Consider the following 13,869-nt stretch of genomic DNA (forward strand, 5'->3'; position numbering starts at 1 on the left):
GAGGTGGAAGATAATACTGATGCAAACATGGAAGGGGCTTTGATAGCCAGGGACAGAGTTGGGGTGCAGGACTTTGTGCTTCTGGACTCCCACACCAGTGAGACCTCCTTCCTGAACAATCTTCGCAAGCGGTACCAAGAGAACCTCATCTATGTAAGTACGTGGTCTAGTGCGAGTGTTGGTCATGTGGATTCATGCAGCCTGTAGTAGGTTGAAGTGGGGTGTGTGCGTGTGTATAGCCCACCTAGATAGGATGTAAGCTGATGCTGCAGGGGCAGGAAGAACTATCAATGCAGAGAACACTGAGCACACTCTTCCAGCTTTGGTTTCATTGAGCAGAGAGACAACAAACCTTGTTAGGTGTTGGTAGTACCCAGCAGAGTGATAATGTAAGGCTCTAAGCTTGTTTTTATTATTGAACTCCACCATCAGTGGGGTAGGCTTTGGAAGTTTAGTGTTGGCTTCGAGGTTTGGAAATGGTAAAGCCAGTAGATGAGGGTTTTCTGTTTGTTTGTTTGTTTGTTTTTTTGTGGGGGGGAGAAGGGAGGTGGTTGTGCTTTTTTTTTTCCCATTCTGTGCCATCCTTTTCAGTTGTTTTTACATAAAGTCCTGCTGTACTTGACTCTTCTTTCAGGAGCTGTCATTCTAGTGCTGGTACAGATTTCCTACCTGTGTATGGTCTTTCTCCCTGCAGACATATATTGGTACTCTTCTTGTGTCTGTCAACCCTTACAAAGAGCTGGATATCTACACAGTGACACAGATGCAGCTTTATCGAGGGGTGAACTTCTTTGAACTGCCACCACATCTGTAAGTAGGACCCTTAAAACTTCAGCTTATATTAATAAGTTGGATTTCCCCTGTGATGCTGTGTACTAGCAACAAGGATAAATCTATCCAGATGTTGCTAGGTCTGGTGGATGCTGATATTCTTATCTTTCAGTAGGTAAGGTTGAATTTGTTTCTGTCTTTTAGCTGACTGAGAATAAAAGGGGAACAGAAAGACTGCAGAAGTGATTGGGGGGAACTGTAGGAGACAAGGGACTGAGATAGTCCTGTGTGTGCCTTCAAGACTAGCGTAATGCTCATGTACGGCCTCTCCTTGGGCTTGCCAGGAGGGGGAGGAAATCTGAAATTCAGAATTCTCAGCCAGAATTTTGTTGGTGTTTGGAAGTTGTCAGGTGATTTGAGTTGGTTGGGTTTTGTTTTTGTTTTTCCTCTTTCTTTGCTTATTAGCATATGCAATGAAGCCTCTACTACTGGTTATTTTTGTATCTGTCTCTATAAGCAGAAGTTGGGATTTTCCCTCTACTGGAATCAAAACTCTGCTTTAGAAGAGAGAGTCTTCACTGCCTGTAAACTACATTCAGTGTAAATACATGTAGCCTGTTTAAATCCTACAGCAACAGTGGAAGAAGAACAAGCCTTTTCTGTCCCTCAGAGACTGTTTTCACTGTGAGATTCTAGGTTGTAGACTCTTGTTTTGAGCTCTGCTTTCCCATCACATCCAATGCCCATGATGTTAACTGAGGAGTACACACCTTTCTGATGGATGCTTCATCTCTGGGTACTTCTTGTGATCCTTGTTCAGATATGCCATAGCTGACAATGCCTACCGGGTGATGTGCAGTGAATACAACAACCATTTCATCCTCATCTCTGGGGAGAGTGGAGCTGGAAAGACAGAGGCTTCCAAGAAGATCTTGCAATACTATGCAGTAACCTGTCCAACTACAGAGCAGCTGCAGATCGTCCGTGATCGTCTGCTACTGTCCAATCCTGTTCTGGAGGTAAAAACTAAATGGGCATAACGAAAAGAGTTGTTGATGGCCTCACTCCACAAGACTTTCATGCCTGTCTAGACACTTGCATCCAGGAATGGCCTCTTTGGAGCTGAGAAAATGGTTAGGATTTAATTTCATTTAATATTTAGAAATTTTAAACTTGGTTTAATACTGGAGAATAGCTGAAACTGGGAGTATGAAGAAACTGTACACCATACAAGAGTTCCTTGTGGCTTCAGTTACAGGTTCCACTAGAAAGAGACATAATTTCTTTAGCTGAGTTCCAATTAAAGCTATGGAATACATTAGTTCATGTTTCTTTAATCCCTCTAGATTCTGTAGTGAGCCTCAGCTGATGCAGCAAACCTTTGTAACTGGAACTCTGTCCTATTTTGAGTGTCAGGTTCTCGATAAGATGAGAAGTGACTCGATTTATCTATTTATCCGTAGGCTTTTGGAAATGCAAAAACTCTGCGTAATGACAACTCAAGTAGATTTGGGAAATACATGGATATCCAATTTGATTTTAAGGTGAGAACAAACTTAATGGACTGCTATTAAAGCAAGCTGTATCAGTGAAGCTCTTGGACACTTACCAGGCAGCAGAGGATTTATTAAGGCTTACTAGCACTGCAGATTTCTGACCTTATTTTTACAGGTCTTGCATTTTGTAAGTAAGGCGACTAGTTATATATCCTGAAAGCTTCCTACATTACTGGCAATGCTGCTGGTACTCAGTGGGAACTTAATATATATATTGGGAAGCATAAGTTGCACTAGAAAGACAGAAAACTCTTTAAATACAGCTTGTACTTCTGTTGGATACTAACTCTTAAACAGAAAAAACAGGTAAGTAACAGCAGTAACATGCATCTCCTGATGCTGCTTCTTCCTCCTACACGTGGATAAACAGCCATCTCTGTGATGTTACTTAGCTTCTGGTGTTGATCTGACTGCTTTGTTTTGCTAGGGAGCTCCGGTAGGAGGGCACATCCTCAGTTACCTGATTGAGAAATCCCGAGTTGTCCATCAAAACCACGGAGAGAGGAATTTCCATATTTTCTACCAGTTATTAGAGGGTGGAGACAAGGATCTTCTCTGTTGGCTTGGACTGGAGCGCAACCCCCAGAAATATGCTTATCTTATACAGGTCAGTGAGAATTTCTGTCTCTCCCACTTCTGGAATTGTAGGGGTCTCCAAATGCAGCTTTCTTCACTTACCAAGATGGTGCTCTGCAAACCACTGAGAACATCTCCCTGTGTGTCACATTAGGATGAAACTCAGAGGCAAATTGTTTGCAAACATCTGCTTTTGTAGCAGGAACTGTTCTGGCTGTGATGGCCTCAGGGTGCAGACTGCATCTATACAAGCTGAAGAAAAGTGGAAATGAAAATACTGTGGCCAGGCTGTGTTTATTGTTGATGATAAAATTGCTTTACCAACAAATTTTACTAATTCATCTTTCTCTTAATGTGTAGGGTCGCTGTGCCAAAGTGTTTTCTATTAATGACAAGAATGACTGGAAAATAGTCCGCAAAGCTTTTTCTATCATTGACTTTACTGAGAAAGATTTAGAGGTAAGGAAATTAAAAGGGAATGAGCACAGTAAAGTGAATCCGATGTAAGCAGTGCGGTGTTCCTTTTGAAAGTGATGGAGGCAGTCCTGCTTGGGAGATGTGTTAAGGATGGAACAGGACATCTTTTTCAAGGGGTGAGGTGGAGGAGGGTGGACTGGGTGAGTAGGGAACATTATTGCTTGGTACAGTGTGATATCTGAAACAGATTGTCTGACTCACCTCCTTCAGCCTAGCCATACTCTGTTTATGAGCATGTGCAGAGAAAATTAGTACCATTCATGACGCTGTGGCAACCTGTTTTCTAATGGTGTATTTCTCTGTATTAGCATCTCTTTGGAATTGTTGCTAGTGTCCTGCACCTGGGGAACATTCAGTTTGAAGAAGATAGCAACGGGCATGCCATCATTCGCAATGGCACTCAGATCAAATGGATCTCAAAGGTATCTTTCACTTCCCAGGTAGTGCTAGTATTACAAGTGGTATGAAGAAAGACTTAACCGTGCTGTTTCTTTCTCTCTTTGTGTCTGTTCCCCAAAGCAGACAGATAACTATATAAATACCCAGGTCTTGCTATAAATGCTATAAAAGACCTTTTTTTCCCCCAGCACAGTGTGTGAACACTTGAAGGGGGGAGAATGACATATCAATCACACAATGTGGTTTCAGCAGTCTCCTGTTGGCCACACTGAGAGCAGTATTTATTCCTCTACAGCTGCTAGGCGTCCACTTGTCCATTCTGCAAGAAGCCCTCACCCATCGGAAGATCGAAGCCCGATCCGAAGAGGTACGGAGTACCTCAGCAGTGTTACAGTAAAAACAGATAATGTTGGCTGTCCTTCTCACCCATGTTTCCTTTCTGTTCTAGCCTGAGACTTTAACATTAGGAATATATATATATTTATATATATATTCATTTATTTATGAATTTTACTGCTGAATGAAGTAGTAACTACTAATAAGTTAGGAACAGACATACAAGCTGCATGTATGTGAGCCGATTTCCTTTTGTTTTGTCCCTGAAGTGCTTCTTGGGAAACCAGACTGCATAAATAAAATAAAGCTCTGATATAAAGTGTTCTTTGAGCATTTTGTACAAAGTTTAATAAATTAAAACCAAAAAAAAAAATCAAAATACTCTTCCTCATATTTCTATATTTAATACTCTCTGAAATGTAGTATCACAGTCCTGCTGGCATGTGGAGATGTACCAGACTGAAATAATTTAAATAATTTTAATAGTAAATAAAGATCTAAGTAGTCACAGTTCGGATATACTGCAGCTCAGTGTTCAGCTTACAACAACTGATGGTTCTCCAAGCCAGAAGTGTGAACTGGTTTTGCAGAAGTTTGCTCTTGTTATTGTATTATTGTGTTATTTATTGTATCTGGCAAACCTTTATTTTTAGGTCCTAAGCCCATTGAATGTGGATCTGGCATTCTATGCTCGGGATGCAGTTGCGAAGGCAATTTATGGACGGACTTTCACTTGGCTAGTCAACAAAATTAATGGCTCTCTAGCCAACAAGGTTAGTAACTTGTCTAGTGTCCACCTAGACACTGAGTACAGTTCTTCCAGTGGGGCCCTACAGCGCTCATTGCCAAATATCTTGGGCACTTTGTAATTAATGTAGAGGCATCCCACAGTTTTAAGCTGGAAAACTGTTTAGTGAAGTGTGGAAGGTGGTATGTTAAATAGTTCTAGCACTTAACTACCTGCTTTGTTGTGGCCACTCCATTGGTGTGTGACATGAAGCTCTGAAAGTGAAAGTTTAAAATTTACATGGAAAAAAGAACATGAAATCATGCAAGGAGGAAGCATCAGCTAAACAACAGTTGCAAATGGTGTCTTTCACAGGATTCAACTCGGAAAACAGTTATTGGCCTTCTGGATATCTATGGTTTTGAAGTGCTGGACACAAACAGGTAACAACAGTTCCTAGGACCTGGGGTAATTTGTCCTAGTGGCAGGAGCATGTGCTGAGTGCTAAAGGGCTTTTTGAGCAAAGTTTTGTCCCAGCAAAAACACGCTACAGGTGTCTGCAAATGCTCTGGATTAGCTGATCCCCATAGTGAAAGCTTTAGCTAAGTCTGCTTGCCCTGATTTAAGCCATTGGTATAACACTGTAAAAAGAATATATGCAGTATTTATTTATTTTAGGTGGAAGATTTAAGGCTTTAAAAACTACAAGCATGTTAAAAACTAGCTTTCTGCAGTGAAATAAAGTTCTGTTTTTCCTAATCACTTCAGACTGTTTGACTGGGAAATAGTAGGTCATGGTGTGAGAAATAAGATTGTATTCATGAAATAATTAAAAACTAATTCTCACTTAACAATTCTGAAGCTTTGAGCAGTTCTGCATTAATTACTGCAATGAGAAACTCCAGCAGCTGTTGATTGAGATGACCTTGAAAGCAGAGCAGGAGGAGTATGAACTGGAAGGGATAGAGGTAATTTATTATTCCCCTACCCCTCTTATTCCTTTGAACAGCCGGTACACAGAACGCTTTTGATCATCAATGAAGAAGGCATCTTGCTTTCTTTAATTGCTGTGTTTCCTTCTGCCCACATGGAAAACTATCCTTTTTGTATATTTATATACTCATTTTAAATACTTCTCCTAAATGTATTCTGCTTCAGTGTATACCTGTCATTCTTTCACCCAGGAGAAGATTCACAAATCTGGACAGTTCATCTATGCATTTGTCATGTGAGATGTGTAGGATAGCCATGGATCCCATTCTGTAACCATTTTTGCAGTGTAATTCAGCCTAGACTTAATTTGCATCATCTATGAAAGGAGTAGGACAGTCCCCAAAACTCAGAAGGTTAGTAGGCACGATATCATTGTAGAAATGAACTCCACAGTGCGAGACATTGAAAGAGGGAGCGCACTAATGTAGATAAGAGAGGATTGTCTAGGCTGCTGAGAACAGGAAGACTGTGATGTAGGGGGAATGGATTGCTGGGCTTGGTTCTAATTTTCTATACTGATCTTCAGTGGGATCAGAGCCTGGCCCTAAAGAACTTAAAAATTGCTGGGAAAAGACTTCCCTCCCTATAAACCTTTTATTTTTTCTCCTTTTATTTCCAGTGGGAACCAATTCCATATTTTAACAATAAGATCATCTGTGACTTGGTTGAGCAGAAGCATAAAGGAATAATCTCCATTCTGGTGAGAACAGAGTTTGTGCTACTTAAATTATCGTGCCTGCCTGTGCTCTATTGTAATGGTTCATAATAACTTTTTTTTTTTTTTTTTCTAATTATGTGATGGTTCTGCATTATTCAGAACCTAACGAATAGCCAGATTTTGTATTCAAAGACCCTGAAGACTAGGGTAGAATATCTGCTTGTTAAAAAAGTGTGGATTTTAAAAGAACTATGCTGCTTCCACAGCAACTTTCTCAGCAGGATAAGAGACCTAGATCTCTCTCTCTCTCTTTCTCCTACCTGAAGCCAGCTATCCAGACTCTTGTAAAAGTGAAGGACAATTCATCCCATCTGTGTGCTTATGTGACTTGCTAGCCTTGATGCCTGATGTTTCAGAAGGGTTCAGGCAGGAAGGAAGAATGTGAACTGCCTTCCTCCTCCTGAGCTCCTGGTCTTGCTCTTGTTTACTTTCCCTTCTGTTGTTACTGCTCCTAAACTGCTGATCTGAAGGAGCCACCCTTTGTGCCTTCATAGGGATGGCAGGAGAAACAGGAGAGGCTGAAGGGAACTCTCCCTGGAGTTTTTCATGAGGATTGTATTTTGCAATACCAAGAAACCTTTTTCATTTCAATTAATTGTGCAGCTCCACATGGAAGAGACTTGAGCACACAAGTTTCTATGATGATGATACTTTTTTGAATGCAAACACTAATTAGTAAGAAATCTAGTAACCTTCCTGTGGACTCATATAGCCAAGCTTGAGGTGGAATTAACAATTGATCTGTTGCCTGCTGCTTCAGGATGAAGAGTGCTTACGACCTGGTGAAGCAACTGATTTGAGCTTCTTGGAAAAGCTGGAAGAGAAAGTAGGAGATCATGCCCACTTTGTGACGTATGCATTTATGCTTTGTATCTTACCACAAAGGGAACTCTTTCCATCTCTCACCCATAACAGAGTACTGGGGAGGGAATAGTTTTGCTTTGTGCTGGAGAAGATCAAGCAGCCTGTCCATTGTCTCCCACTGTAATGCCCTACCTGGTAGGGTATAATCTTTGAATCTTGCTTCATTCCATGTTTGGGTGTACTGCATTAAAAAATAACAATAATAATTAAAAAAAAAAAAAAAAAAAAAAAGAAGACCAATCTTGTGGATATTAAATTAGTTTGTCCCAAGCTGACTTCAGGGAAAGCTGAAGGTATTGTGAAGAGGAGGAGCACAGGACCCCAGCCTATGAGGTGTACATAAATGCTTTTGGAGGAGGTCATCTTTGTGTGTGGTCTTAGGGTTTGAAGAGAAAAGAAACGTGCCCCTGTTACAATCTCCCAAATGAGTGGCATTTTAGTTAGTACTCAATTTGTAATGTTTGTAGATCTGATTTTGCTGGCTGATTAACACGTGCACAGTAGGCTGTTCTGGCAGATTCTAACAGAAGCCTACTGAAAGGTTTTCACTAGTCATCAATTCAGAGTCATGCTGCTGAATTGTCACTGTTTCTAGATCTCTGATCATTACAGCTAAGTGGAAAATTTGTAGCCAACTTCCTTGTCACCACAATGTGCCTTAATACTGCTCTGTCTGATTAAAAGCTTTAAATAGAAGTGCTAGAGCTACTTAAACAGAATCTGTACTTGGTAATGTTCTTGGAAGGAAACTTTGATGTACTAATGTGCTATTGTGACACACAATTCGGTGCTGTTAGTGCCTGCTTACAAAGCTGAAACTTAAATTATTAAGTTGCTCTTTTTTTTTTCCAGCCCTTGCTTACTAAAATTTTTCTTCTGTTCTCAAAAACTGATTCCTCCTTTGTATTTGTGTTCTTCTTCTAGGGTAAAATACCTCTAACAATCCTTCCCCTTTGGTTTCAGCTTGAGACTGAGGAAGCGGGTGATCTTTTTAGCATGTAGGCAATGAGAATATATTTAAATAAATGTTATAAGAGGAAATCTTAATACCATCCAGAAAGGGTGATCATTGCCAAGTGGCAATGGATGGGTTGCAGGTATTTTCAGTAGAGTGTGGTAGATGACTCCCATTTTCCGGCACTGGCTTCTGCTATTAGCTGTTAAGAATGAACAGATAATCTTTTGATTATGGGCCATAACTGTATAATCAGAGCCATGTTGATAGGAACAGATATTTAATAGACTTCCAGCAGTCATACAGATGGTTTTTGTGCAGGTCACTTTCTACAAGCTGAGGAAATCTGTTTGCCGCTTTTTCTCTTGGTGGTTTTTTTTTTTTTTTTTCTCCCTGTAGTCGCAAGCTTGCAGATCAGAAAACACGAAAATCAATCGATTGGGTGGATTTCCGTCTCCTTCATTATGCAGGAGAAGTCACGTACTGTGCTGTTGGTGAGTGAACAAAATGCCAGACCAGAAGTTACTTGAGTATTTAAGTCAATACGGTAGATAATAACTCCACCTGAAAATGAATTACAAAATATCTGAAAGTACTGTTACTGGGAAATCCTAAGCACAAATCTAGCGTGAATTCCCAGCATGTAAATTTTCAGAAGGAAAATAAAAATGAGTTTGTGTTCTTCTGCTACAGAATCTTAGCACTGCAGAGGTGGTTTTCATGGAAGTGATACTTACCTGCACTGAGTTGTGGAAGGATAAACTCAAATGTGTTGGCCTGTGCTCCTTGGGCAACAGGCTGCTGCTGACTGGAGTCAGATTCAGAAAGCATCTGTTGAACTAGTGTTTGGTAGTGGTAACAGCAGGAAATAGCACTATTCCAGTGGCTTAACAAATAATGCTCACCATCATATTCTAAGCAGACCCACTGAGACACAAGGTGGCTGTGGGGAGGGTACCAGGACTGCTGGTATACTGAGTTCTTGCCTCCCAGAAAAATCAGGTCTTTTCCTAAGCTCTTGAAACTTTAGCATAGCCTTCAAACAGAATTAAACCTTCTTTTTCTCTTCAGGATTTCTGGAAAAGAACAATGATCTCCTATATAGAAACCTGAAAGAGGTAAGAGTGGGGAAAAAGGCATGCTGTTCTTGTATGATGTCTTGCTTGAAACAGATATGTTCTGCAGAAGGTATATTTAATCTCTGTAGCAAACAGGAACATGTGTTCCTCCTCAGTGTTCTTCAGGCACTTACATGAAGCCTGTCTAGATAGAGCAGGGTTATCCTCAGGTGAAATCAAAATCAACTGAAAGGCTCTTAATGAATATATGTGCAAGACAGATATAGCAACTTTGTGCTGGACCCACAGGTGACCTGGTGACTTAAGAGGACTTGAACTTGGAAAGTCAGGCCATAAACCTTGTAGATTGGTCTTTAATGCAGAACATGCTGTCCTTCCAATCGATACATAACTTCTAGCCATGATGCTGTACATGTGAAGCAAGTCAGATAACTGGCAGGGGTCACTTCTGCTTTGACTTTTAGCACTAGAGACTGTTGCTTGAAGTTCTCTGTTAAATACCCTTACAGCTGTGCTGCTCAAGCTTAAAAGCATCATAATTAGAGCATTCATGCTAACTATAACAGTTTCTCATTTATCCTGTTTCAGGTGCTGTGCAACTCTAAAAATGGAATCATTAGAGACTGCTTTTTACTGTCAGAACTAGACAACAGGAGGAGGCCAGAGACTGTGAGTTCAATGTCTAGTCTTACCTTTGAATATAAACTGAACTTCCCAAGTCTTGATTTAACTGCTGTTCTTGACCTTAGTCCTGATTTTTTTTTTTTTTTCTTTCTGATGTTATATTCCTGGTAACTTCCTGGTAGTTCAACAGAGATGTTGCTGAAACAGCAGTAAACAATGTGACAGACCTTAATGTTGTTATTAATGCATCATTCTAAAATGAGCTCTGTGCACAGCATCTAGCAGCCTTCAGTTTCTGAAGAGCTACCTTGCGTGTCCAGATGTATGGCAGGGATTCAAATATTCCAGCTAAGCACTCTGTCCAGTTAACTGATGATTAACTATGCTTCTAAAGCTTTGTGGTACTAATGCATGTGTCAGCCTTTTACTTAGTTTTAAGAGGAGTGCGGTGAATAAGTTGATTTCATTGACTGCAGTGCTTGAGTTGCAAAGCTAAACAAGCTTTTTTCAATGTCATCTTAGGTTGCAACCCAGTTCAAAAACAGTCTGATGAGTCTAATAGAAATCTTGATGTCCAAGGAGCCTTCTTATGTCCGCTGTATTAAACCAAATGAGAACAAGGAGCCTGGTAAGGCATTAAGCTGAGCACACTGCTGAGGTAATGGAATAAAGAGGGGGAGGCTTTAGGTATCGCTAGGTACAACATGCACATATTTCTTAGCTAAGATAGCAGCTAAGATGTCACCTTAGGTAGTTGTGAATTTAATTTTTCTGTATCTGTCCCAGTAGATGAATGTGTGAGTGAGCTTTCACGGATAGTATTTACCAGAATATATCTGTTCATACCACAGGGAAGTTTGATGATTTCCTGATCCGACATCAGGTGAAATACCTGGGACTGATGGAGCACTTGCGGGTGAGACGAGCTGGCTTTGCGTATCGGCGGAAGTATGAACTCTTCTTGCAAAGGTAAGAGGAGCTGTTCTTCCCTTTAGCCAGGTACAATCTGCCCTCCCATAAGGGCTTTAGAGCAAGGATTGTTTAAATGTCACGTCCCAGTTCTGAGATGCAGAGGTGTCAGGGTTTTTTACTATGCATTAAATGTAACCTTTTAGAGGTGTTTTTTGCCTATATCCATTTTGATCAGCTTCAGCATCTTCTGCCTTGAGTGAGGAGTAGAAACTGGTGGTGGTTGTTCAGGGAGAAATTCCTCGAATGTTATTTAATTTATGTTGATGTCTTGCTAATCTTTCAGGTATAAATCCTTGTGTCCAGCTACCTGGCCACACTGGCATGGGCCAGCAGCTGAGGGTGTGGAGAGGCTCATCAAGCATCTCGGTTATAAGCCTGAGGAATACAAGTTAGGGAGGTAAACTTTCTTTCTCTAGCTGTCATCTGGGCTGGTCAGCTGCATGGTGCTTGCCATTTCTGATTGTCTATTCTGTCTGTGACTACAAGTCACCACATTATCCTTCCAGACAGCCACAAGACATGGTAGTGTGAACAGATCCCTTAAGCTTGGCTCTTGCTTACCGTATGACCTACCTGGATCTGCAAACCTGAGGGCTACTGATTAGTGACTTTAAAACAAGTAAACTTACCCCAAAAGCATATAATACACAGGGCAAGGGGATAAATAAGAAGCCCAGATGTATAAATTTCCACTTTATTTTCCTCTTTGTATTTCCATGGAATCTTGAATCTAGCCTAGTTCCCTCCATCTCTGGGTTATGAGGGATGAGCTGCCTTGGTTCAGCTCCAGGCCTTCTTGCTTGCTTGAGCAGCCTGAGGCAACCTGCCTGCCTTTTTCAGGATGTGCCAGCTAGACAAATGAGGAAAGAGATTAACTTGTCAGTACTACAGCTAGTTGGAGGTCTGAGCCTGATTAGGGCAGCTGAAATGATGGCTCACAATGAACAAACTGTCTCCTTTTCCTGGTCTCTTTTTCAGAACCAAAATATTCATTCGTTTCCCAAAGACCTTGTTTGCTACTGAAGATGCATTTGAAATCAGAAAGCACCTCTTGGGTATGGCTGCAGTTCCCTTTATCATATAGTCTATCATATAGTTCGATGGTTGGACCAGATGATCTTGGAGATCTTTTCCAACCTTTATGATTCTATGACAGATGAAAAAGCAGAGCCTGAGCGGACAGTGATTCTTGATTTAGCAGATGAATGTGACGAGAGCTGAGACCATCCCTGGTCTGCATAGTTATGAAGATTCTAAGGAAAACTCAGTCTTTTAACAGGGTGGGGACACGTCAGTAGCTATATTGCCTGAGTCCTGGGTATATACCTCTTTTAGAGCTACTTCCCCACTTCAGTCCTACTAGTGGCACTGTTGGACAGTGTCTGGATGCACTAAGTCCCTTTCCCCAGGGATTGGGATGCCACCTGTCCTTGATCCCAGTATTACCTGTTTGTACCCACTTGAAATGCGTGGGACTGCCTAAAGTCACACTTTCCTACACAGGCTGCTTTTGTTCCTGTTTTGTTGGTCTTTTGGTACTCACTGTGCACAGTGAGTGTGACAGACACAGGAAATCCTGCACAAGGTGTTTTATCACTGAGATTGAGAGCTCAATTCCTAAATGCAGTGATTCTGCAGATACAAGCAATATCTCTGCTTTTTTTGATAGTTTCAAGACTACAAGCCAAATACAAAGGATGCCTTGGGAAGAGGGAGTACCAGAAGAAGAGAGAAGCAGGTATGGGCTCTAAAATCAAGGATTCTCTTCTTAGGGCTATGTTTTCCAATAGGAGTTGTAGCTTTGGGAAGCCTTGAATCCATTTTGCTGTGGGTAGCACTCACAGCTTCCCCACAGGCCTGTGAGTGTTAGGTTCAGATGCAGGTGATAACTATGTGGAAAAGTTAGAGGTCCCTTTTAGTTCTGTATAGCTCCTCACACCACCTACTGCTCTTGGCCTCTTCAGGCCAAGCTGTGCAGCGGCAGCACCCTCTGCTGTGCATGTGGGGATGGGTTTTGGGTGCCAAGGGATTGCTCATCTAACTGCTAGGGGATTAAACCTGATCACAGTGGACAGGCTGCTTTGTAATAGTAGAGGCTCAAAGGCCAGCTTTCTAAGATGGTCTGCATGCAGTGCACAGGGTACAGTGGGAGCCTGAGTGATGGCAAGGTCTGACACTGCTTTGATGTTGAGCTTTTCAGTGCGGGTAGTGCTGGATCAGCCAGGTATTACGGAGAATAAAATGTTCTCAGCTTCTTACTGTAAAGATCAGCTTATGGGAAGAGCTGAAAAAGAAACAGTTATAATTTCTGCTCTGTGAATTCACAGGATAGCATTGCATAGGACCTCTGACACTGACATAAGTAACTGGCTAATTCTTTCAGCTATCAAGCTGGAGGCCTGCTGGCGAGGAGCACTGGCACGGAAGGAGGCCAAGAAGAGGACGTGGGCTGTTCAGATAATCAGGAAGTAATTATCACTGCGTGGTTGTCATGGGGAGGGCTACAGATGATGGGTCACAGCATGGTGATAGTCAAAACCATCTTCATACCCATATCACTGTTGCTAGGAGTAGAGTTGCCAGGTAGGCTTGATCAGTAAATCCTGTCTTCTCTTCATGAATTTTCCAGCTTGCAGAGATTTCTGTTGTTCTGCTTGTAGGGGTACAGAGGATCTCCAAATGAATCCTTTGCATGCCTGTCCTTTCTCTTCAGGTATCTCACCACCTCTTACATGGTCCTGCCTCTCCACACCCTTAAACGCTACTTCTGAAGTGGTGTTTATCTTTTTTTCTAAGTCCAAGGCACTGTTTTGTTCAAAAGA

The 13,869-nt window shown here is 41.5% G+C and overlaps 1 protein-coding gene across 1 annotated transcript in view; it reads left to right on the plus strand.

Annotated features, from left to right (window-relative positions):
• Positions 1–13,869, plus strand: part of MYO1H (myosin IH) — a gene marked incomplete at its 3' end in the record, with an annotated part of 22,139 nt that continues 8,270 nt past the window's right edge. Inside the window, exons 1-22 of the mRNA XM_084297462.1 lie at positions 1–153; positions 695–810; positions 1,592–1,790; positions 2,235–2,315; positions 2,755–2,934; positions 3,264–3,362; positions 3,689–3,802; positions 4,075–4,146; positions 4,769–4,888; positions 5,218–5,285; positions 5,705–5,810; positions 6,455–6,535; positions 7,314–7,405; positions 8,772–8,866; positions 9,444–9,490; positions 10,040–10,120; positions 10,598–10,703; positions 10,927–11,044; positions 11,331–11,444; positions 12,026–12,102; positions 12,717–12,785; positions 13,431–13,515. Coding sequence (XP_084153588.1) covers positions 28–153; positions 695–810; positions 1,592–1,790; positions 2,235–2,315; positions 2,755–2,934; positions 3,264–3,362; positions 3,689–3,802; positions 4,075–4,146; positions 4,769–4,888; positions 5,218–5,285; positions 5,705–5,810; positions 6,455–6,535; positions 7,314–7,405; positions 8,772–8,866; positions 9,444–9,490; positions 10,040–10,120; positions 10,598–10,703; positions 10,927–11,044; positions 11,331–11,444; positions 12,026–12,102; positions 12,717–12,785; positions 13,431–13,515 — 2,246 coding nt within the window. The 5' untranslated portion in view covers positions 1–27. The remainder of the gene's footprint in view (positions 154–694; positions 811–1,591; positions 1,791–2,234; positions 2,316–2,754; positions 2,935–3,263; positions 3,363–3,688; positions 3,803–4,074; positions 4,147–4,768; positions 4,889–5,217; positions 5,286–5,704; positions 5,811–6,454; positions 6,536–7,313; positions 7,406–8,771; positions 8,867–9,443; positions 9,491–10,039; positions 10,121–10,597; positions 10,704–10,926; positions 11,045–11,330; positions 11,445–12,025; positions 12,103–12,716; positions 12,786–13,430; positions 13,516–13,869) is intronic.

This window comes from Netta rufina (assembly GCF_964035555.1).
Source record: "Netta rufina genome assembly, chromosome: 17".
Taxonomy (NCBI): Eukaryota; Metazoa; Chordata; class Aves; order Anseriformes; family Anatidae; genus Netta; species Netta rufina.